We start from the raw sequence: 25,733 nt of genomic DNA on the forward strand, positions 1-25,733 counted from the left end.
TGGAATTCTGATTTGAAATTTTAGTTGAGTTCTATAATTTCGATAATGAGTTTTTTTGGGTAAAAATTATTGTATATCACATCAATTAATTTTTGTTCAATTGAAAATTTTGTATGTGGTTTGTTTAGCATGTTATATAGAGTGGAAATAATAAAAAGTTAGAATATAAAATAATAATTCAATGTAATATTTTGAATATGAAAATTTATTAACACGATATTTTTTTTTAAAGATAAATTTTTAATATAATATTTAAAGAGAGAAACTTTGATTAATATTAAAATAAATGAAGTAAAGTAAAATAAACTAAAATAAAAACATTAGTAAACACTTAAATAATGGAAGCGTAAAGATAAAATTAGCGTGCGGAAGACCTCCGTTTAGAAAGGATAAAAATATCAAGCGTTTGAAATTTAATTTAATCAAGCCTTCAAAGAAAAAAAAAAAAAAAAAAAAAAAAAAAGGGAATGGAAAAAATATTCGAAATCTGAATATTCTTTTCTAATCAAATTTAAATTTAAATGAAATTTCAAATTTTAAAATTGAATTGAATTACACTTTTTATATATTTTAAATTTTTTAATATGTTCAAATTAATATAATAAAATTCTCAATCAATCCTAAATAAAAATAATAATAATATCTGCAATATAACAAAGGGTTAGTTCATCCAAATAATATTTTACTATTTTATATGCAATATATATTCAATTTTTTCATAAGATCATTATTTAATACAATATTATTTTTTTATCTTACCGATATAATTTTTTATTCATTTACATAGAAAAGAATAAATTACAAAAGAAAAATATCAAACACACCTAATATAATTTCATGGAATAATACAAATTTAGAATTTAGGTCAAATTTCACATATAAATGTCTTTGCACTTTTTTTATTGATTAAATGTCTATAAAGACTATGTAGCTTGCATTTCATCGACCATTTGAGCCTCTCGCATAGCTATGATTCTTCTTGCAATGCAATGCGATTTTTCATAAACATTGTTGTTGTAAGTCTCGATGTCATTGTCTTAAAAGCCCTCACTCGAATCCATTTTGTCGCAGACCACTTTTCACCTTTAATCACCGGACAAGCCTCGTGCATGCTCGAAGGATCTATTGTTCCGTTGGGAAAAAGGCTAAAAAATAGCAATGCGTCGCCCTTTCGAGGTTTTACTATCAAAATACAATAAACACATCCGTGAGTGAATTTGTTGTAAGTGAATATCGAGCGAAATCAATGCTTATCTATCCCAAAGTACAACTATATACTCTCTCTGTCTACTAGTAAGTTTCTCATTTGACTTTTACACGTCGATTAAAACAAATTAGTATTTCATATAATGCAGTGTAATAAAGTAATATAATATTTATTTTACGCCACAAAGTAAACATACCATATATAAATTTAAAATGCATGACAATAGTTCACATAACGCATGACACATGTTAGCACATTACAAAAAAACATATGATTTATATTGTTGTAATACAATTAACATATAAATTGAGAGCATATAACAATAGTTTGCACATCACACATACCAATTGTTCTTTACATATGTCACATGTTAACAAAATACTCCCTCCGTCCACGAACTAATATCCTGCTTTCTATTTGGGACGTCCAACAACTATGGTCCTATTTACTTTTTTTTTAAACACAAATTTTACTTTTTTACCCTTCATTCATTTATTACTTTTAATCTCTACCATTCAATTAAGGACAAATTTGTCAATTCATAACAAAAAGACAATCACCTAAAAAACCGTGCATATATACTTTAGAACAATAGAAATTAGACGGAGGGAATATAATATATAATATATAATTGACAATATATGTTAATGATATATACCATACATGTTTTCACAACAAATCATGTATTGTATATATCATTATAATGTCCTAATTGAAGTTAATCAACATAATTTGGATTAACCTCAATCAACATTATAACCCTGTCTATCTATAAATTAAAAATATTGGTTGAATTTCCTTGAAATTAATGGTGCTAAATTTACCTGCTTGTCCTTGTTTAGCACAATCAGATGAATAATCACCTTTAGTGTCACCATATTTTGTCTACAAAAATAATAACAGAAAAATATACACATTTAAATATATAATAAAAAATCAAGAAATTTATTTATAAAAAATATATGTAATATTAATAAAACTTGAAATTCAGTATAAAGATTGGTACATTTGCTTTTGTTATTGTAGAACTTTTTAACTTATATTAAAGTATAGGGTAAACTGTTTTTTAGTCCTGTAATTGGATCCCTTTATTATTTTAGTCTTGTAAGTGGAGTCTGTCGTAAACTAGTCCTAAGTGAAAAATTTTCGCCGTTTTAGTCCTCCGGCGCCGAAGACGCCCGCGTGGCTCGCCGGAGGTGACGTGTCCACCAGGTGTCCCGCCAGGTCAACGACACCTGGCGGACACGTGAATTTATTTATTTTTTCATTTTTTTTAATTTTTTAATTTTTTTTAATTGGACCAAATAAAAAAAATATAAATAAAATTTAAAATAAATTAACAATAAGTTTTAAAAAAATTTAAAAAAATGAAAAAATAAATAAAAAAATCCACGTGTCCACCAGGTCAGCGACACCCGGCGGACACGTCGGCGAGCCACGCGGGCATCTCCGGCACCGGAGGACTAAAACAGTGAAATTTTTTCACTTATGGGACTAGTTTGCGACATGCTCCACTTACGGGACTAAAATAATAAGGAGTCAAGTTACTCGACTAAAAAAAACAGTTTACTCTGGAGTATATGTATTTAAAAAAAAAATATCAAATAAAATATTTATTTTTTATTCAAAATTTTATACTCAATGCCTATTTTAAATACCTGCGAGTAAGGAAAAACCGTCTCTCCGCCGAGATCGACGTTTGATAAGTACATGAGGATGGTAGCCAATCGGTTACCACCCCGTTCTTGTTCGGCTACATCATCCGGGGCATAATCCGGGTGGACACCGTACTTTTGCCCTTTCTTGTAGCGCAATATTTGTATATCCTCTCCATTTTCTATGTATATATTATTAGTATATTTAGTTAGGGAATTTATTTGACATATTTATAGTTTTAAAAGATAGGTCATGTTGTAATATGTATGGTTATAGAAAAAAATATACATTTTATTTAATTATTCATATTTTATTATAAATAAAAAATAAATATTTAGAGTCCCTTGTTTTTGTTTTGTCCCGGGCCCTTCGGAAGCTAGAACTGCCTTTATTTTTTCTATGTCCACTCTACTCTTTTTGAATTTTCGTAAAGAAAAAATAATAATAAAATTATTTTACGTTTGAATTGAAAGTATATTTTTTTATTATTTTTTTGCATGTTTAACTAAAGAATATTTTTTTTTTCTCTTATAGTAAAGTAATTAGACATTCATACCAAAATATCTTTTACTTTGACATAAATTAAAAATACTCATTTTGTCCTACTTAATTTGTCTTTTTTTTTTTTCGTCCGTCCTACATAATTTTTCATTTTTTTTTTGAAAATATAATAATACACATATCTCGTAAGAGATGGTCTGGTGGTGCGTGATAAACTTTTGCCCTATCGGATTTATCCAACTAGTAAAATTAATGGTGTTTTGATAATACTTCTTCTATCTCACCTACAGTGTCCACCTTTCTATTTTCGTCTGTCTCATTTATTTTGATTTTTTTTTTTGGAAAATAATTTAAAACTTTAATCTTATTTTAAATTTTTTAGATTATAATTTTTTAAATTTTAATTAGACTAATAAATTATTTTAATCTTAATTTATAAATATTAATATTATAGGATAACTACTTTTACTAATATCTTCTTTATTATTTACTAATTGGATCTCTCCTAAATTCATGTGTCTACTGTAAATATGTTAGCGTAGTCGGGACGGAGAGAGTATATGATTACTTTTATTATAATACGAAGAGAATTACTTTTGAGTTGGACAAAAGAAAATAATAAGCATATTACTTTAAGTTGAGACGAAGAAAATATTAATTTGGATTTGTTATTTTATAAAATAAAATAAATTATTTTTATAAAAAAATTGAAAATTTGAATATTTAAAAAATAAGTGAACACTTCTTGTATATAAATGGATCGGTTTTAATCATTCATAAGCGCATGACAAATGTTCCCATTATTGTGTCCGTATTATTGTAGATATAAGAATTTAGAAGGAATATAATTAGTAAATAATTAAAAATGTATTAGTAAAAATAATTATCTTATAATAAAAATAATTATAGGTTAAGATTAAAATAATTAATTAATCTAATTAAAATTTAAAAAAATTATAAATTAAATAATTTAAAATGAGATTAAAATATATATATAATTTTTTAATAGGACATACGAAAACGAAAAGATGAATATGGTAAAAAAAAAAATACTTGTGAAAAAAATGAATACGACAAGTGAGACGGAAAAAATATAAATTTATATATACTACTACACCTTGAGGAAGGAAGGTCCATGCAGCAATTTTTGCCTCAATCTTTGAAACTATATTGTCCTGAAATAATTTTTCTCAATATTAAATTACTTGCGCATTCTAGATATATTTTAAAAATGTATACAATTTTATATATGTTGGTTTGAAATTATTAAAAATTAAATCGAAATAAATACTTCCTCCGTCCAGTTAAAAAATATACATATTTTTATTTTGGGACATCCAATTACAAAGTAAAAATTTCATTAAATACCCTACTTTTTTTCCACAAATACCCTTAGTTTACATCACATCATTACTTTTACAATATAAAAACAAGGGCAAAAATGTCATTACACTACTTTTAACTACTAACTATAATTAAAATACTATTATTTCTTAAACAACACGCCAAAAATAAATATATACATAATAAGTGGACGGAGGAAGTATTTAATAAAGTAATGCAATTTCTGTTATGTATGCATATACGGTTTTGTTTAATTTTAGATTAGATTTAAATTTTAATTAAAAATAGTTTGATATAATATTTTATAAAAATATATAATATAGTTTTACTAAAAAATTCTGAATAATAATAATAATAATAATATTTTGAAATCAAAACATACAAGCTCATCATATAATAATTTTATACTTGAATTATATTAGTAGATATGTAAATAAACTTAGGCTAAATTGCACAAAATCCACCCGTCGTTTCATAAAATTGCACCAAATCCCCCATACTTCTAAAAATGCGTCAAATTCCCTCGTGGTTTCATAAACTTTGCATCTAACCCCCTCAGCGGTCCTTATTTAACGGTATTTGTCTTAAATGCGCTCAAACTGCGAATAAATTTTATAATCTCAATTTCTAAACTCCTAAAATTACAAATATATATATTTAGCTTTAAAAAAATAGTAAAAATAAACTCTTAAAACCTGAGAAAAATAACTATTTTTGAATATGTTTACTATTTTTTTAGGGTAAATATAAAAAAAGGTAAATATATTTGTAAGTTTAGGGGTTTAGAAATTGAAATTCTAAAATTTATTCGCAGTTTGAGCGCATTTAGGTCAAATACCGTTATATAAAAACCGCTGAAGGGGTTAGACGCAAAGTTTATGAAACCACGACGGAGTTTGACGCAATTTTAGAAGTATGGAGAATTTGGTGCAATTTCATAAAATACCGGTGGATTTTGTGTAATTTCATGCCATAAAGATATTAATGCACGTTTGTTTATTTGTTTTTATTCTAATATTTTTAAAATGAAATAATTATTAAATATAGTGTTTCCTAAAACTTTTTCTATCTAAATTGAAAGTATTTTTTTATTATTATTTTCGTCATTTTTATTTAAAAGTATTTATTTTTTATTATAGTAAAAAGTAAGTACATATTAATATTAAAATATTTTTTAATATAATGTAAATTACAAATATATCCAGTAATAGTTCAATACAAAATATTATTTTTTATATTATTGATACGGATCACATACAAAAAAATATCTCAAATTAAAATACTAAATCAACAAAAAATTTTATGATTGAAAATAGTATATACTACTTTTTTTAAAATAAAAAATAAAAAAATCTACCATGTAAATAGTGAATAGATGCTCTTATAGTTAATTTTTATTTAAAAAAAATTTGTTTAGCTATAATTTGAAATTGATCGGAAATGAAATGATATATTGATTTCAATTTTTATTTAAATAGTATTTTGATATAATATTTTATAAGATAAAATAAATATACTCCCTCCGTCCCAATACAATAGTTTTATTTATTATTTTTGTCGTCCCAAAACAATAGTCTCATTTCCATAAATAATCATATCACTGTAAAACTACCATTACTTTTTCATTATTATTACACAATTTTCATTACTTTTTACACTAATACACTCACAAGGACAAAAATGTTTTTTATATGTACTTTTTATCTATTACCAATATAATATCAATATTTCTTAAATCTCATGTCAAATACAACTCAAACTATAATTTTGAGACGGAATAAATATTTTTTTATTGAATATCATGCAGAATGAATAATATTAATTCAAATTTAAAATCACAAAAGAATAAATCCTATTCATTTTTTTTTTTAAAGTATATAATTATTTTTTATAAAACATCTAGTAAAAATAAAATAAAATGAGTACGTAAACAAACAAGTATATACTCCATGTATTAAAATTAAAAAATGAATAGAAGTACTAGGTTCGGCCGGAGTTATCCCATGTGCACTTTCGGATAGCAGCCGCGAGTTCCCACGTCATTAAAAATAATAATAAAATAATAATAATAATAATAATAATAATAATGAATAGAGGTAAGGTGACCTGTATGGTTGTCGGAAGAAACATGCTGGAGCTTGTGCGATATTCGCTCATTACATTAATGCCATTCTCCTCGTCAACCACTTGAGATTCTTCTAATTTGTCTTTCCCCTACATAATATCAAATAATAATAATAATAAATAATAATAATAATAATAATAAATAAAATAATAATAATAATACATTTAATAATTTACCAGATAAATGAGATGATCGCATTCATCATCACTTAAAAATCCTCTGTATATAAACGCCCTGTACCACAATTATTTTAAAATAAATTCACAACCAAACTAAATTAACAACTGCCTCTTTAATTTGTGCTCCAATTTGTCAGCCCCTTTAATTTGAGGGTAAACTGTTTTTTTAGTTGGACCAAACTAGTCTCGTAAGTGAAAGTTTTTCGCTGTTTTAGTCCTCCGACGTCGGAGACGCCCGCATGACTCGCTAGAGGTGACGTGTCCGCCATATGGTATGTGGGACGGAGAGAGTGTATAGAAATAATACTATTATTTTAAGACCGACTAAAATTGAAGAAGAAGAAGCAGAACCTGGGATTCCATGAAATTTGGCTGACACGGCTTGGATCGAACTGACCCGAAGAAGCCCCATATGTGAACTTTTTCCTGATTACATATATATATATATATATAAAGAAAAAAAAAAACACGATCAAACATAAATTAAATAAAATTTATTTATTTTTCAAAATTACACTAAATATATATATATATATATTTATATATTAGTGATAAATCACATACCCTTTATATGATTGAGCAAGAAGGGCGACCAGAAAAACGATTTTGGGATCCATCAAAATGCGAAGAGTGGAAAATAGCAGCAGAGAGTGTTCATTACACATATTTATTTCTTTTCTGTAGAATTTTATTTATTTATTTATTTATTAAACATTAAAAGTGTAGATAAAAATAGGTTTGAAAATTTGGAGTAGAAATAAAATAAAAAAAAATAAATAAAATAGGTTAGGAATTGTCAATAGAATAGAAGAAGTGTACAGTACGGATAATGAGATACATAAATGGCTATGCTGATTTCCTGACATCCGTTTACTTTACGAGCGCATTTAACGAGACAATTTAATGGGCCACTAAAAATTGGCCCACTATTGTATGGGCTTTTGGGCCCATTACGAATTAGGGTTTCTCAATTGTAAAACCCTACCCACATTTCCTCCTCCCTATAAAATGGATAGGACTCCGCCTGGTTGATAGGTTGCTGCTCTCTTCGTCCCTCTCAGGTACTGAGCTCTTATGATTTGATGTATTTTTTTAGTTTTTCGTCTTTTGCGGGAATGAGATCGGGCGATGAGAAAAGAAACACTGCAACGATATAATTGGTAATTTTTTTTTACATGATTTGTTTCGTTGTGTTCAAGTCTCTGATGATTTTGATTCGTGTCTCTTTCTTCAATGTTGTTTGATTGATATTTTAGATCGTTTTTTTTCTTTTTTAATTTTTCCTTGGCTTTCTTCGAAGATTTTGCGTGTAAATTGGCGAGATTCGAAATTAGGGGATGAGACAATTACTGCAACAATATGATCGGTAATTTTCCATGATTCGTTGTATTTAAGTCTCTGATAATTTCAATTTCTAATCTCTGTCAAAATTCATCTGTTTCTTTGGCGTTTGTTCTTTTGTTCTTCCTGCTGTTCCCTTGTGTTTCTAGAGAATTATGCTTTACGGTATTTGAACTTGTGTGTTTTGGAGATATGATGCGAAAAACTATTTGGTCCGTGTTTCTGAATCAATCGTGACTGAGAAACTGCTACCAATATCTGATCTCCATACACCATAATATATTGTTAGAATTGCTTTTTACTCTTCATCAGCGGAGTTTTGAAAAAATGATTTTACGACAGAGATGATCTGTGGCGGTTCGATGATGATCTACCTTTTATTAGGTGATATACGCTATGCTGAAGTTTGTTGTGAGTGAAAAGAATTATATGCATATGAGAACCGCTGCACTTTATTTATTTTTCAAACGATCGATGGTTGCGAATTGGGTGTTTTTTTGGGGTATTATGTTCATGTGTGATAATTTGGTCAAATAAATATTGATATAACACAATCAATACTAACACCAACACTTTTACATGTTCATGATTTATATCAGAGCCGACAAGACCTGACACCGTATAATTGAATTTGAGTCAAAGATTTTAATCTGATTATATATATATATATATGGATTGACATGAACTTGACACGACAATAAATTGGTCGGGTTAGGGTTTATAAATAGCTCTCAATTTGAACACGATACGACAATCCGATTATAATATATTAATATTGATTAATATATTTATTATATACACAAAATAATAATAATTTATTAATTTTCTCATAAATTAAGTTAAATTAAATTCTATTTTAAATGTTTTAATCTAGTTTATGTTCAAATCAGTTAGATAAAAACTAATGACAACTTAACAAAAAGTTATTTGATTTGAATAAAAAAAATTGACTAATTATATATATGGGTCAATACAAGTTAATCTGAACTTGATACGATAATAAACGGGTCAATACAAATTTGATACGATAATAAATGAGTTGAGTTAAGAGTTTAATTCAATTCATTGTTGGCTCTAATTTCTATTAAGTAATGATTTGGGCTTTGTTTACCAGATCAATTTTTACACATTTTCACATTTTATTTTTTTCGAAAATTTTTACATCTAATACATTTTTTTTTTCTTTTTATCAAACAACAAATTAGAAGCTAATTTTTTATTTTCTTTTCAAACTTTTAAAGTTTAAAAGATTTTTAAAAACCTCTATTTAAATAAACCCTTTGTGTATATATACTCTTTCCGTTATTTGTTTTTTTTATATAGATTTTTAAATATTAGTATTATATTGAATTGCAATATAAAAAAACAAAATTACATCTATTAGTATGATGCAATATAAAAATAATGGCATTTGTGTAATATATTGTAAGTTGAAAGGATATTTATTATATTAGGTAGGTAGTACTATTATTAAATTAGAAAATAATAATTTTATTTGAGATGAAAGAAAATAAAATATGATAATTTTTCAATGAGACGGAAGGCGTGTATATATATATATATATGTCGTATGAACTTTAGGGTGTGCAGCCCAAGTTTGGGCAGAATGGGCAGAAACACTGCATTTTGCACAGTGTTTGTGCCCAAATGCATGTTTTGGTGGAACAGGGCCTGGCTGTTACATTTTTTTTTTTAGTTTTTAATTTTTTATAATTCAAATAAATCAAAATTTATAAATATGTGTAAATATAAAATAAATTTATAATCAAATTATACAAGTTAATACATATTTATATTATTATATTTATTACCATCAACTATCCAAATCCAATTTTAATATGAATATTTTATATAAAAAATATTTTTATCAAAAATTAAATAAATTGATTAATTTGACATTAAAATTAAACAGATTTATATTTAATGCATGCTTGTTTGTTTGTCTTTTTTATTTTAACATTTTTACAATAAAAGAATTATTAAATATAATATTTTGTGCACTAATATATATTCATTGAAGGATTAAATACGAAATAATTATATAAAAAAAAAAGTTTTATTTTTTAATAGAAGTAATTATATATTAGTATCAAAATATTCTTAAGGTTTGTTTGAATTAACTTAAAAAATAAGCAAAAGTTAAAAACAGAAGTCAAAAGCTTTATATTTGCATCAATCATTATAAAAATAATTTTTGTTTTAAATATAATAAAATTGAAAGTATTTTTAAATTGTTAAAATTATTTAAAAGGATATTGTTAATATAATTGTAATTTTTTATATTATATATAATTTTTTTTAATTATATTTAAATATTTTATATAAAAGTATAGAACATATATTTTTAACTTTTAATTTAAAGAAAATATATTAATTAAAAATAAAATTATAATATAATAGGAGTATTAAATTATTTGTATTTTATAATTTATTTAAAAAAAATTTAACTTATATTTAATAATTTTTAAAAGTTTTCTTCACTCCCATTCATCCTAGAGCAAGGATCGTTGGACTTTAGCGGTTTTGTCGGCGAGTGAAGCAGAGGATTGCCGTGAAGAAGTTCAGGGGACATACGTTCACGGGGATAGGATTTCCGGCGGTTGAGCGCAAAGAGGTAAGGAAAACGGAAATACATTTCAATTTGAGATTTAATTGGTTAGTTAATTTCGTAAATTCGTGCAATTTTCGATAGATCTGTACACATCAATCTGGCGTTGCCTTCATTCATCACTAAGGGTTTCATATAGGAGCCAAAAGAATATGGATAATTGTGCATGACTGCGCATTTAGGTCTGTTTTTTTTGCCTCAATTTCTATGGGAAGCAACCATTTTATACGGAACGAGTACGGCTGTGCTTGATTGATTATATTATGCTGTTTTTGGTATTACGTGAAGCACACAATAAATAACAATCTACCACCGCTGTACACAATTATGTGCATTTTTCTGTTTACTTTTTTAGGACCAGTTGGTAACTGACGACTGACCTGTACGGCCATGCAAATGTGGCTGCATTTCTCTGTTCGGTGTATTTAGTGTTATTTCCGAACAACCACCGACTCATGCATAGCTATACACACATTTGTTCTTCCAATAAGGTTTAGAAGTATAATAAAGGAGAATAAATTCATTCTTCATATATATTCCATTATTTTTTATATTTAATACTCATTCAAAATTCAATTGTGTGCTCATTTGATTAGACACGAATTTTAAGAAAAATATATAAAAATAGGAATTTTACTTTTTTTTGATAAAAAAAAAATAGTACTTTTTTACAATAAATTTGGATGACAATCAAAAAAAGAAAAATAAGAATAGATTTGGACGATTGAAGAAGTATAAATTATTTTTAATTAAACTAAAAATTTCATTAAGCCAATCATCACTTATCAAAATACTATTTAATAAAACTTCCCAAATTCTAACAAAATCTACTACAGATAAATATGAATTCTCAAAACTTAAAAAAAAATTCAAATCCAAACCAAACTTAAAGTCATTCATCCCGAAACCAAAATAAAAAAACACATTCTTAGGGTGTGTTTGTTTGGAGATTGAATTTTAAATACACTATTCATTTCATTTTTTTCTTTCAAAAATATCAAATACCTATTTTTTATTTTTTATACTCCCTCCCTCCAAAAAAGAAGTATTCATCTGTTTTTTCGCATAGTTTTAAAAATATTAATATTATATTGAAATATAGTATGAATAAAATAAAAATTACTAAAATAATCTTGTTAGTATAGGTGATATAAAAGTATTTGTAATGTTAGATAGATAATAAAGTTATTAAAAAAAAATAGATACTAAAAAAGAAAAATGGATACAGGAAGTATTATATTAAAAATCAATTTTACATTCAAAATATCACATTAACACCTATATTTATATCATAACATACAACTATTCAAATTTAAAATTTTTACTATTCAAATCCCAAATCAAAATCCCCTCCCACTGACAAACGCACCCGTATTTATAATATTTCTATCCCACCCGGAGGTAAGGCATATTCCTGTAGTTGAGTCGTAGATTGCTGTTCTTCTCGAAACGCCTTTCGGGCTGGCGAGGACGAACTGAAGTAGAACCCTCCGAGCCAATCCTTTGTTCGTGTTTTTTTTCCTATATAAATGAATTATTCTATGTTCTCTCTCAACAATTTGTTATACAAGTCAATTTGTCGGTGATTCCATTCTTTTTATGAAGCAGAACATTGATTCAGCGGAAGATACATCGGCTATGGGAACCAGCGGCGCTATACGACTGATAGGTATGTTGTAATTTCTCAATTGAATGGTGGTTGTTCGTTACTCTGCTATGCGCCTGATTATTTTTCTTATACATTGCTTTTTATGCTGTTTTCCTATTGCAGACATAGCCGTCAATTTCACAGGTGTGATTTACTATTCACCAAGTATATTGAAGTTAAGCATTACAATTTTTTGTGTCAATGTTCTATAATCTTTCGAAATGTGCAGATGGTATGTTCAGAGGACTGTACAATGGGAAGCAATATCACGTGGCAGATATTGCTACAGTGCTGAGTAGGGCTTGGAATGCCGGCGTAGATCGGATTATTGTAAATTCTTTAGCATAAAACCTTTTTTCATACTTGTATTTTCTTTCCGTTGAGGTGGTGTTGTTTGTATAATTTATTGCTCTGTAGTTGAATGGCTTTGATTTTTGTTTGTGTCCTAGGTTGATTCTGAAAATTGAAAATGTTGACCTGTGTTTACTTTTTCTCTTTTGGTTTTGTTTTGGTGTGTTGAATTTTGATGGCTTTGAACTCAGTCTTATGGATGTAATGTATTGAAAGAAAAATAATTTTGGATGCCATTTGCTGTTTAGGAAAAATGATAGGTTTAATGGTGTGGAAATGGTTTGAAAATACAATAAACAAACCCGGCTTTAACTAAGATCTTGATGGGTTTTAATTTATATCTAGATGCTGAAGTCAATGTTGCTGTTAGAAACCTTATGCGGCACAAAAGAAACATTTCAAGCTGAGTAGAAGGATACTTATATCTAATACCATCTCAATTCTGAACTCCGCATTTGCAGTTCAGATAAAGGATCTGATTTCAAATGATAATATCTGATATCTACAAGATTTATGCCTTTTCATTTTGATTTGTTTGAAGGTTTGTTGGTTGATGTTTCTGTCAACTTGGAGCCCATTAGTAAAAAATTAAAAATTTTGAAGCATGGCTTTGACTATAGTCGATATTCTTTTGAAAATTGGAATTGATGATAGAAATAGTGGCATGTTTTAGTGTCAGAGTTATGAAGTGCGTGATTCCCATAATATTTAATTCATTCCAGGTTACTGGGGGCTCTTTGGAGGAATCAAAGGAAGCTCTAGCTATTGCTGAAACTGATGGTCATTTTATTTGTTCTACTTTGTAGTATAAATCTAAATATTTTGTGGTTTCACCATGGTCTTCCACTAGACTTACTAATAGTGTTGCAGCGTTTGTTATGGCAGAAAGACTTTTTTGCACAGTTGGTGTGCATCCAACAAGATGTAAAGTGAGAATTTATTCTTAATTTGTTTTATTCAAGAAAACATAATTTGTTTTATTCTTAATTTGTTTTATTCAAGAAAACATACTTTTGTTTCTATATTTACTTATTTTTATATTTACTTCTAAGATTTTGTGTTATCTATCAGGAATTTGATGACAGTGGTGATCCAGAGAAACATTATGAGGCTCTTTTGTCTCTGGCTAAAGCCGGGGTTGAGAAAGGCAAAGTATGTTTTATATTCTTAGCTACAATGCTCAACTTGTCACCCTGATTCAGGATCCTCACTTTGAAACAAAATCTTTTAACTTAAGCTGTTAAACTTCTTATTATGATTATTTGCTTTCGTTTGATACTTACATCATTTCAAGCAAGGTGGTAGCAATTGGAGAATGTGGTTTGGATTATGACAGGCTTCATTTTTGTCCGGTTGAAATTCAAAAGAAGTATGTGGAGCTTAAAACCCTCTTTTCTTTAGTGGATGTTTTACTTTTTTTTTTTTTTTCTGGAAGGGAAAAACAGAAGGAAATTGCCTTTTTTTTTTTTTTTCATGTAGTTCACCTACACATCTATTCTTCTTAATACACGCTGCTTTTTAAACATAGGTACTTTGAAAAGCAATTTGAGTTGGCACATGCTATGAAATTGCCAATGTTTCTTCATATGCGAGCAGCAGCAGAGGATTTCTGCAGTATTCTCGAACAAAATAAACATCGGTATGATTTATGAACTTTTAATAATACTCCCTCCGTCCACAAAAATTATGTCACTATTCTTTTTCTGAATGTACGTTAAATTTATACACAATTCATTTATAGTAAACAATTTTATCCATCCACAATTTATTACCTCACTTTAACAAATAATAAGTAAATTGCGGCTACTTTTTTTACTTACCCCATAACCCCACTAATTTTCTTTTTATCAATCCTTTAATAAATTTCCTAAATACCCCAATTTTAATGTTAAAATATTATTATTTTTTAGTCTCCGTGCGAACAGAGAGTATATATATATAGAGAGAGAGAGAAAGAGAGAGAGAGTAGCTATTGGCTTATTAGACATTGTTGTGATTGTTATTGCCTCTCACACAACAACTATGCCACAGCTAATAGATGTTATGTTATGGTATGAGAGTGTTACACAGAAGTTTAGTGATGATGGTTTCATATAACTAATTTGAAAATGCCATACATTCCTGTATTCGTATTTTGAGGTGTAAATGAAAATTCTATGACAACTGACAATCTATGTGTCTGCTTTACATAATTAGAGTCCCATATAATTGTAATAATATTATTATTTTGTTTTTTTCATGTTGATTTCCTTATCTGCAGCCTTTTCCAGTTTAGCTTTTCCCTTTTTCTCTACTTTCTAGGTTCTGTTCCGGAGTTGCTCACTCTTTCACTGGTAGTTCCCAAGATCGTGATCGCCTTCTTTCTTTCATTAATCTATACATAGGTAAAGCTATAGTGATTTTTTGTTTTCATTTTTATCTGCCCTGGCTTTACATATAATGCATACGTATATATATTATCTTTCTGAAGTTTTCCGCTTTTAATCAATGCTAGGTGTCAACGGATGTTCTTTAAAGACAGCTGAGAATGTTGATGTCGTGAAGGGAATTCCAGTTGAGCGAATGATGATTGAAACTGATTCCCCATATTGTGAAATCAAGAACACACATGCCGGAATCAATTTTGTTAAGTCTTCCTGGCCTTCGAAGAAGAAGGAGAAATATGACCCGTTATGCATTGTCAAAGGTCGCAATGAACCGTGCTTAGTATGGTAAGTATGATACTTCCAAACTGCATATAAATCCACGTCATGGAACTCATAGTCTAATGATGCTATAAACGAAGATGCATGTCACAAAGGCTTGAATTTTCTCTAATTATTTTTAATGCTTAGGCATTTTGTCTTGAACCCGATATGTTGACAACTTATATATGATTTGGTGCTTATATCTGAATTTCATACTCTTTAAATACTATATGTGTTGTAAATTAAAAATGCAAATGAAACACCCATTTAAGTACCCTATGAGCCTCATATTTGACAAATGCATTTAGGGATGTTTTTTTTTTTTGGATGAATTTGGATTTGAGAATGAAATTAAAATAGATGGATTTGCACTACATTAAAATTTGAACAACTCATAATTTAAAATTGGCTTCGTAGATTTGAAATGCTTGTGCATACCTAAATGAAAGTAATGGATTAGAATGCGATTTACAGGCAAGTTTTGGAGGTGGTGGCTGGCTGTAAAGGCATTGCAGACATCGACCAGCTCGGCAAAACATTGTACCACAATACCTGCAGGTATGTATTTTCATTTCTAGATTTTCACATTCAAGGTGGTTAATAAGTCTCGAATATTTCCATGCGGCTTGGTTGATTTAAATTAGTGAACATTGTGCTGGTAGTACATAAAATATATGGCTTGAATGAAAACAAAATGAGCTTGTGTTAGATTCTTATAATAATAATAATGTATGCTATTTTGAAAGTGTGCTATTTTTATGCTCCCTCCGCCCGTCTCTAAGGGTTATATTTACATTTTGCGTCATTGTACTTAACATTAAAAATATCCTTATATTTGTATAATTTTTTTTTGTACAAATGTCCTTTTATTAATATTATAAGACACTAATGGAAGTATTTTTAAAATTTTTTTTTTTGTTAATTTATACTACATTTTGATATAATAATTAATATTCAAAGATCAACACACAAAAAGTAAATGGAACCCTTAGAGCCGGACGGAAGTAGTATATCTTATGTGCCTAGTTTAATTATAATATGTGTTATATGTATTATTGTCTTATGCTGTCGGTTCATATATATATATATAATATTTTTATTTCATGGGCTGTTGGGTTATATTTCATGTGTTATCAGCACCGTATTGACTAATAGCTATCAGTACGGGAACAGTCGCCATTTCCATGAGAATGACTTCGTTTGCGTTGTATTACACATAATGTTATATGCTTCATTTCCCATCTTTGGATTGAATGCAAAGAAAAGAAAAAAAAAAAAACATGTCAACAATACAAGAATACACCGGGTTTGTTCACTTTGATGTTTTTTTCCTACTTATTTTTCCAAAAAACATTAACACATCACCCATATTTATTATTTTTTTATATTTTCTACACAATTTTTTATACATAGCATAAAAATATATCTTCAAATTATCTCACAAAACAACCACACCCGTTCTTATTATATGCAGGGTTTTTTTCCCACAAGATCTGGACTCAGCAGCAGATGCACTTCTTGATGGTGCATGAATAAACACCATAATACAAGGTGAGTGGAATTCAAATTTCTGATAATCATTCACATATTATTATTATTATTATTATTATTATTTAGGAGTGTGGTGTCTTCTTCCATTTTGTTGGATTATGATCCCTGCACTTCGTGCAGTGTTCTGTTTTATTACCATCCAATATAAAATTGATTTTTAATATAATAATAAAAATAAAAAATAAATTTAATTTTTGATTTGATACTTATCTGCCCGGCAAATTAGGCCGGACGGACAAGTTACACTAGTCGAACTGGTATCGGAGTTTTTAACCCATGACGTCACGGTCATGAGTCCAACCACACCACCAGGTTATCCTTTACTGGACGACTTTTTATTTTTTTGTGTGTATGAATAGTTGACTCGTATACATGATGTGTATAATAATTACATAATCTACGTGTAAATTATATTTTACCGAGCATAACTTTTAGAACACTTGTAGCGGATATTTTTAGTTTAACTTTAATCAAATATATCATACAAAGGTTTACTATTTATATCAACACATCTTCACTGCGTTCTCAAAATTAATCTAAACACCATCACTCCATTTTAATTTAAAAAATGAAATCCAAATACCTAAAACCCAAAATGGTGAAAAAGAAGAAAATAGGGGCGGAGGAGGGAAGAAGGGGGAGCATCAGTTAACTTGTACTTATTAAACATTGTCTTTTTCCATTTTTTTTTATATTAAAAAAGAAAATATTGTTAGTATAATCATATACAAAAATTTTTCTTTGCTGTTACTATGGGTTAGTTAATTTATTAGGAAAATTTTCATATAAGTTTTTGGAATCAACATATTATGTGTTTTACTGAATGATTGAATTTAAATTTAAAAATTATTTGACTAATTAATATAATATTTCCACCTTTCCAAACACCCTGCAATATTTCTTTTTTTGGTATGTCTCAAATATCCTGCAATAGAAATAAATAATCATGCTTAATTCCTATCCCACACTTTATCTCCTCACATTATTCAAATAAAAAAATAAAATATATATTTTTCTTTTCATTACATCACTTAATTTTTAAATTATCTTACTTAATACTACCCACCTAAAAACCCGTGCCAAAAGTAAATGTTGCACCTTATTTGGGACTATTAAATATTAGATAAAATTATTATGTTTACTTAGTTTGATTATATGATATTTTTATTTTTTGTTATCCAAAATACCTTATTAATCTTATTATAAATTATAGTAATACTCTACTATAATTTGTTTTATACATGTTTTTTTTAAAATAAAAATAAAAAAATAAATTATGGCAATATAATATATAAAAATATAATTACAATTTAATTGTCGTATTGTCATAGCATAAGGGTTTATTTATTTAGTGTTTTGATTTGAATTTTTTTTTCTTTTTTTTTTAATGTAAAGTACATCAAGTTGTTTCACTAATATAAAAAATAATATTTAATATTGATTTTTACGAAAGAATAAAATATATATTGAGAATTTGGTTGAAAAAACATGTGAGCAAACAAATTCATAATTTGATATAGTACTTTTTATTATTATTTATTAAATATATTTAATTTTATCTCTAAAATTAAAAATTAAATTTTTAAAAAATATTTTATATTATTCTTAGCTTTTATACTATTATTGATTGAAAATTAGAAACTAAATTGTTGGCCCCACAAGAGATGATCGGTGCTATGGAGATGGACTTGTGATCGTGAGATCATGAGTTTAAATCCCGACGTCTCGAGATCTTGTTTGTCATATATGTTTCGTCTAAGTTCAGCCAGAATTTTATTCAAAGCGCACCCGAATGGGAGCAGCCTACAAATTCACTTGACACAAACTCGTTATTTGTTGGACGATCGATTTGGGAATGAACATACGGGTGATGACAAGAACAAAAAGTACAAAATAATTGTTAATCCAATTCGGCTACACCAGCCTACATATGGGGATTCCAACCCAAAATCGTAAACATTAAAACATGAAGATATACGGATACAATTCGAGCTGCCCTCGTCAAGAAATCAACACCCCTATTTTTTTAACTCATACTAAACTTCAAACCTATCTCTTCTATCATCACTGTTGCAAATTTTCAGTAATCATTCATATTTTCCATCCAAACAACTAGAATAATTTTATCCAATTATAACCTTCACGTTTGTTCCAATACAAATTTTGTTATAACTAATAAAAAAAAATTTCAATAGAAATTATCAATGTGCTAAACACACTGGCACATGCACGGCAACACAACGATTCTTGAATTAAAAATCAAGTGGGCCTTGGGTTTAAATTTTGAAAACCCAATCTCCTTCTATTGTCCATGTCCAGACAATTTGTAAACATCAATCAAAATAATAACTAACAATATAAACAAATAGATTATGGGCGTGTTTGACAATTCTGTTAGCTGATTCAATTAACTCATAGCTATTAGCTGATTCAATTAGCTTGTTTGACTAGCTGATTCGATTAGCTGTTTGTATTAAAATGTTTGGTAAAACAACTTGTTGATATTAGTTGTTTATACGTAAAATGACAATTAAGGACATTTCTATTTTATTATTTTTCTAATATATTCAATTGAGTTCTTTTGAGTTTAAAATATTTGACATTGTTTTGTTATTAGTTATTGAAAATTGTAAAAGTGTTATAAAAATATTTATTTTTATTATAGTTAGATTTAAAAAATAATATATTTTTATTGAAATATATAAATAGTTTTTTCTATTGAAAATGATGTAAAATATAAAATAATAAATTTTTCGTATATATATTTATTATATTAGTTATCAATTAGTTCATTATATTTATAATTTTCAATAAATTTAATTTATTTTTAATATAAAATTTATATAATGTAATTTTAATATGAAAATAAATTATTAATATTTATATTTTCTATTTTACGTTGATTTTAATAAATTTATATATTTTACAATTAAAATAATTTTTATATAAAAATTAATTATTTTAAATTTATAAAAGTAAAATAATAATATAATAAAATATTCTAATATAATTAATAAATAATTAAAATATATTTATTTGTGTAAAATGCATAATAAATTTTTAAAGACATGTAAGGAATAAATTTTTTTTTATGAGATCCATGTTGATTTGCAAATTCTCATATCCCATCTCTAATTTTAAATTTAATCATTTTAGTTAAATTACTAATTTAGTAATCAATAGTATTAATTTAGCTGAACTAAAAATTCACATAGCATTTATCCTAATTTATTTATATAAAATGATTTTAAATGTTTAAAAAGAAAAAAAAAAACCAATTTAAATATTTTATTAAATAAAATATAATAATAGCAAAGGTTAAATAATAATTTTGTCGGAATTTTAATTATATAGCGTCCTAATGTACTAAAATAATGAGATTATAAAAAAAATATGTAGAGTTTGTTTTGCCTAATATTTTTTTTCTATAGGATTTTTAATATATATTTTAACTTTTAATAAAAATCTATATTTAATATAAAATACTATTCCCTCCGTTCCTGTACAATAGTGCTGTTTACTATTTTTTTCCGTCTCCAAAACAAAATTTTCATTTCCCTAAATAATCATATCACTGTAAAACTATCCTTACTTTTTCATTATTATACAATTGTCGCTACTTTTTACACTAACATACTCACAAGGATAAAAAGTCTTTTACCCGTACTTTTTATCAACTATCAATGTAATATCAATATTTTTTAAATTCCGTGTCAAATACAATCCAAACTATAGTTTTGAAACGGAGGGAGTATTATTTTTACATGATACAATTTCTTTATCTAACATGAAAACAATTATTTAAATCAAAATACTAAACAAATAAATTTTGTCAGACCTAATTTACAGGTTAAGAAAGTTTACATGTACTACCCTGTAAAATACTCTCTCCCTCCGTTCCACATAATTTGTCCATATTTTCTATTTTCATTCGTCCTGTATAATTTGTTCTTTCTATTTTTGAAATATAATTATGCATTTTAATCGCATTTTAAATTTTAAATTTTAAAATTTTTTTAATTTTATTTAAACTATTTACTTATTTTAATTTATAATTATTTTTACTAATAAATTTCTTAATAAAATCACATTACATGGGACGGTGGCAAAAATAAAAAAAAAAAAAAAAAAAAAAAATAAATAGTTGGGTAATGGCCAATGAGAGATATAACACGTGTTGTTAAAAGAGAAAACACATTGGGTCAATATCGAATACAATTGAATTCAACGTATAGTTCAAAATTTCTTTTATTTTTTGGGACATAATTCAATTACGTACAATACCAGTTGGTTGGTGTCGTGATAATAATCGAAGCAAGTGTAATAGGCGGCGGAGGAGTCGGACATGGCGGTAGGGCAGCCGTGAGCCGCCGGGTATGAATCCAGCGCCCCGTTGACGCGGACTAATATATATACATAAGAATCCGAATCCACTCCCAATTTTTTTGTTCCTGATCGTCATCCGTCGAGATTGGTCTCGACGCGTCGTTCGCAGTGGTCAACAATGGGATTGTTCGCCTACACCGTGGCCGGCGGTGCCCTAATTCTGATCGGAGCGTGGGAATCGCTGACCTCCGCCTTCGATTCGAGCAGTGAAGCTCAATCATCGCCGGATTTGCCGGCGTTCGCTTCCGAACACGTCGAAAGGCCTTCGCCGTCGTCGTTTCCATCAACGGTGACGTTTCTCTCGATCTCCGGTCTCGCCGTCGCTTTCATTGCCAACTGTTTGGTTTCGATATCCGACGCGGCTGGCTCGAGAGATCAAATCGGCATCGCTTTACAGTTGGAGGTAATCGCAGCTGCTTTGCTGTTTCTCCTCTATTCTGGTTTAGGCATTTTCGTGAACAGTAAAGGCGCATTTCGATCGCCGGCGTATATACTAAATGTGATATATGTTTTTGCTTTTGGAGAGGAGTTTCTGTTGTTTTACAAGCAGAATAAGGACTCGTCTGGCGTTGAGAATCGTTATTACGATCTTCTTCTAGTGCCAATCGCCATTTGTCTCTTCTCAACTCTGCTTGAATTGAAAAGCCCCAAATCAAATTACCCTAGATTAGGCCGTGGCATTGGGTTGGTGTTACAGGGGATGTGGACTTTGCAGATGGGGTTTTCCTTTTACTCCAATTTAATGGCGAATGGTTGTGATTTGCATCAAAGAAGCAGGGGCAATTACACTGTCAAGTGCAAGGGGCACATGGATTATCACCGTGGCCGAGCTATTGCTACTTTGCAGTTCAATTGTCATATGGCTCTTCTTGTTACGGTGGCCGTTGGTTTGTACTCTCTATTATGTAAGAAGAATGGAATCAACAAAGAGTCTATGCGATATAGGCCACTTGGAGTTGGAAATGGAGACGGGATAGAGATGTTGCAGGACGGCCGTTCTCAGTTCACTTTGGATAGTGATGATGAGGATGAAAGAGGTGAGATTAAGGAGTCGGGAAGTGGGGAAATGCAGCATAAACCTGCTGTCGCAGCTCCGAATTCTACTGTTAATGGACATGGTTCTCATCCTTGAGGTAAACTAGAGGGATGAACATGTTCTTGGGAGCTTGGCATATGCTTTTACTATATATGAAGTCGTGTATGATTTAGATTTAATTTTTTTCAAGTAGGAGAACAAAAACATTTTAGAGTTGATTTGAGTTTGCTAGAATTACCTTTTCTGTGAGCCTTCTACATTGTTTTACTGACAATTTGGATTTGGCATTTGGATGGTTAAATTTTTAACATGTAGTTTGGAGTGATAATTTGTCCATTCTTTGTTGATGTTACGCAATTTTCATTTCACAAAAGATCTACTATTTTGTTTGTGTAAAGGAGTTAACCGAACGACATTGATTTTAATCTAATTACTGCATGTAAGAGATCTCGCCTATTAGTTCCACCTGACAACTTTCTTCATAAGGTATAATATTTTCATAGACACTTAAATTTTTCCGTTCTTTGTTTTAATTTTTAAAAATGGCAAGATACTGAACATAAGTGTTTCTGCTCATGCATTTAGGACAGGAAAAGCATTATTCTTTAAGCTATACGCGGGTTCATTTTTCGCTTGTTGAAGCATTTGCTAATTAGTTGCAACTTTGTACAAATTTTTCGATCTCAAATTGCTTGGTCATGAGTTTATTCACAGAAATCTCCGCTTTTCTGCAATCAGTTGTGGCTTTACATGTGCACTTGTTCATCTACCAACAGAAATGTTTTGGCACGTTCCTAGAATTCACGCTGGAGAATACTGTGTTGCTTTCTTCGGTGCTTAGAGCTCACACCCAGGTTAGAAAGTATTAACTTCTCATACTCATTTACTGTTACGATCATCTGCTTTGCTTCCATTCAAGAACTTGCATATGGAGTTTCTATGATTGTACCATCATTTAAACATCTGCTAGCCTAGGGATCCCGAGGTTGGGCTAATTCTTGTTGCTTGTGTTGGAATTATATATTACACTACATTCTTGTTAGAAAAAAACTATGATCATCCATTTATTGCTTGTTGTTTGATGGATCTTTAGATATAGTTGTTGAACTTAATTGTAGAATTGAAATTAAAAGAATATATATAGAGTCCTTTTTTCATGTCTTTGTGAAAAAAAAAAAAAAAATGAAAAATCATCTGTGTTGACCGTTATTGTGCTCACATTATTTGTTTTATGATCATATACTGTTAGTTTATATGTTGCTTTTGTATTATATTAACACAAATCTTGTAATGCTACTTTATGTTTCATGTGTTGCCTGTCAATATTTAAAGTATTGTCAGAATTATGCTCAATATATTTTTTTTTATCAGCACACAATTAGCCTCCTATGTTGTAAGATCATTCTTAGACAAGCTTGCACATAGATAGGGCAAGACACTAAATAAGATTTCTTAGTTTATACCCAAATGTTATTGATAAGGCTTATAATCTTTGAGCATCAATTGAACCATCTATAGTTAGGCCCAATTAGTTTATACATATATAAACCCTTAAAACATTTATAATAAATATTAACAACAACTATTAGTATGATAATTACTGATTATATTAAATCATGTCTGATAGCTATAAAAAATAAATTAATTACCAATTTATGTTTATAAATGCTAGTGTGTATTATTGGTTGGTTTGTTTTTGTCTTTGTAGGTTTTTATTATTCATAAAAAAAAAAAAAATTCTTCAAAACATCAAATTAAACATTTATCTTTTATTTTTTTTATATTATATAAAATATTTATTTTTACATTCAAAATATTACATTAATACTTATTTATATCAAATCAAATAATTATTTCGATTCAAAATTTTACTATTTAAACCCAAACTCTACAAACAAATTGAGCCATGTTTTGCACGAGATATTTCAAATAAAATACAAGGACCTAAGCTTGAAGTGTGTGTGTTTTAAATTCTTAGATTTTTGCAGAAAACGTTGTTGGATGTTGATATGCTTTTATAGGAATTTGTGGCATTGCATAGTAAAGAGACTGAAAATAAATAAATAAATAAGGCCTGTATGTTCTTTCCCTTCTTTTTTTTTTTTTTTTTTTTTTTTCATTTTCATGAAGAGTAGTTTGAATTTGATGTTTTGTAAAATGAAATGTCATATTTTTATATGTAATCTCGATAGTCGCATAATAATAATAAAAAATCTGAAACCAAATTAAAAAAGAATAAAAAGTCTTTTGTGTGTGTGTGTTCGTTTTTTTTTTAGGAGAAAATAGTTATTTGATGTATTATTAGTGTTAAATGTGATTAGTGAGAAAATGATAAATTAAATAACAAAAGTTGGGGGAACACACAAGTAAATGTACGGTGGGTGTTTTATTTTAAATGTAAAATAGATATTGTACGTGATATTTCAAATGAAAAATTAGATATTGGATGTATATTGTTGTTTAGGATGAAAAATGTTTCACCGTTAATTGCATTGTATGAAATAATTACCAAAATACACACATTTTCATTATTTTGAACATATAGTGGTATGAAATAATTAGTGTTCTTGTGTTTACTTCCCCATTTTCACAGTACACAATTTGCAATGAAATTACTTTTCTTGCCTTAATAATTACATCCACTACTTATTTTACAATCTAAACATCACATGAAATACTTATATATATTTCAAATCCCAAAACACATCCTTGTATTTTAAGCTATTTGGGAATGTGTATTGAGTTTGATTTTAATGGATGAGGTTGAGACAATTAATAATACCATAGCTATTACTTTACTTAGGTTGATGTTTCCTTCATGTCTGGTCTGGTCTGGTCTGGTCTGTTTGAACTATTGCAATAATTAAATTATATATTAATTTCTATTATTATGCTTGGTTAGTTACCATCTTATTCATTCCATTAGAGGCTCTTGTGGTGTGGTCCATTGCATTGTTAATTTGACAGTAACAGGACTTGGATATGTCTGAGTCTATCCATATATATACACACATACATAAATAGTCTATGCCAAACCTACCTGTTGGATTGCAGTATAACACAAGGCCCATCATGCTATATATATATATATATGTGTGTGTGTATGTATATAC

At 28.1% G+C, this 25,733-nt stretch overlaps 3 protein-coding genes and 3 non-coding genes across 12 annotated transcripts; 5 read left to right on the top strand and 1 right to left on the bottom strand.

Annotated features, from left to right (window-relative positions):
* Positions 1-870: 870 nt before the first annotated feature.
* On the bottom strand, positions 871-7,662 carry LOC127240595 (probable prolyl 4-hydroxylase 7). Its single transcript, XM_051259343.1, has 8 exons — positions 7,577-7,662; positions 7,364-7,438; positions 7,010-7,067; positions 6,815-6,922; positions 4,482-4,539; positions 2,866-3,044; positions 2,032-2,092; positions 871-1,182 (listed from the first exon to the last, which is right to left on the bottom strand). Exons 1-8 carry the CDS (start codon positions 7,627-7,629, stop codon positions 968-970), a joined length of 807 nt encoding a protein of 268 aa, XP_051115300.1. The 5' UTR covers positions 7,630-7,662; the 3' UTR covers positions 871-967.
* Positions 7,663-8,033: 371 nt separating this feature from the next.
* On the top strand, positions 8,034-17,389 carry LOC127240486 (uncharacterized). 6 transcript variants are annotated; one of them, XM_051259194.1, is made up of 15 exons: positions 8,034-8,172; positions 8,313-8,378; positions 10,850-10,967; positions 12,570-12,630; positions 12,733-12,753; positions 12,839-12,939; positions 13,683-13,740; positions 13,831-13,889; positions 14,032-14,112; positions 14,259-14,329; positions 14,489-14,599; positions 15,262-15,344; positions 15,455-15,671; positions 16,122-16,205; positions 17,122-17,389. In XM_051259194.1, the coding sequence occupies exons 4-15, from the start codon at positions 12,600-12,602 to the stop codon at positions 17,177-17,179; spliced, it is 975 nt and encodes a 324-aa protein (XP_051115151.1). In that variant the 5' UTR covers positions 8,034-8,172; positions 8,313-8,378; positions 10,850-10,967; positions 12,570-12,599; the 3' UTR covers positions 17,180-17,389. The 6 variants fall into 6 exon arrangements, with proteins under 6 accessions (XP_051115151.1, XP_051115152.1, XP_051115150.1 ...); XM_051259195.1 differs by lacking the exon at positions 8,313-8,378 and having other exon boundaries at positions 8,036-8,172; XM_051259193.1 differs by lacking the exons at positions 8,034-8,172; positions 8,313-8,378; positions 10,850-10,967 and adding an exon at positions 12,340-12,466.
* LOC127240773 (small nucleolar RNA Z199) lies at positions 8,340-8,419 on the top strand. The gene has a single exon (XR_007836365.1). It is a non-coding gene; the product is annotated as a small nucleolar RNA Z199 (small nucleolar RNA).
* On the top strand, positions 8,541-8,619 carry LOC127240770 (small nucleolar RNA SNORD18). The gene has a single exon (XR_007836362.1). It is a non-coding gene; the product is annotated as a small nucleolar RNA SNORD18 (small nucleolar RNA).
* LOC127240766 (small nucleolar RNA U54) lies at positions 8,710-8,797 on the top strand. Its single transcript, XR_007836359.1, has one exon. It is a non-coding gene; the product is annotated as a small nucleolar RNA U54 (small nucleolar RNA).
* A 4,066-nt stretch (positions 17,390-21,455) lies between the features above and the next one.
* Positions 21,456-23,687, top strand: LOC127240706 (uncharacterized). Of its 2 annotated transcripts, none has more exons than XM_051259518.1 (2): positions 21,456-22,717; positions 23,359-23,687. In XM_051259518.1, exon 1 carries the CDS (start codon positions 21,703-21,705, stop codon positions 22,714-22,716), a length of 1,014 nt encoding a protein of 337 aa, XP_051115475.1. In that variant the 5' UTR covers positions 21,456-21,702; the 3' UTR covers position 22,717; positions 23,359-23,687. The 2 variants fall into 2 exon arrangements, with proteins under 2 accessions (XP_051115475.1, XP_051115474.1); XM_051259517.1 differs by having other exon boundaries at positions 23,397-23,687.
* Positions 23,688-25,733: the final 2,046 nt, after the last annotated feature.

Source organism: Andrographis paniculata, unplaced genomic scaffold, assembly GCF_009805555.1.
Source record: "Andrographis paniculata isolate CXL003 unplaced genomic scaffold, ASM980555v1 Contig79END, whole genome shotgun sequence".
NCBI classification, from domain to species: Eukaryota; Viridiplantae; Streptophyta; class Magnoliopsida; order Lamiales; family Acanthaceae; genus Andrographis; species Andrographis paniculata.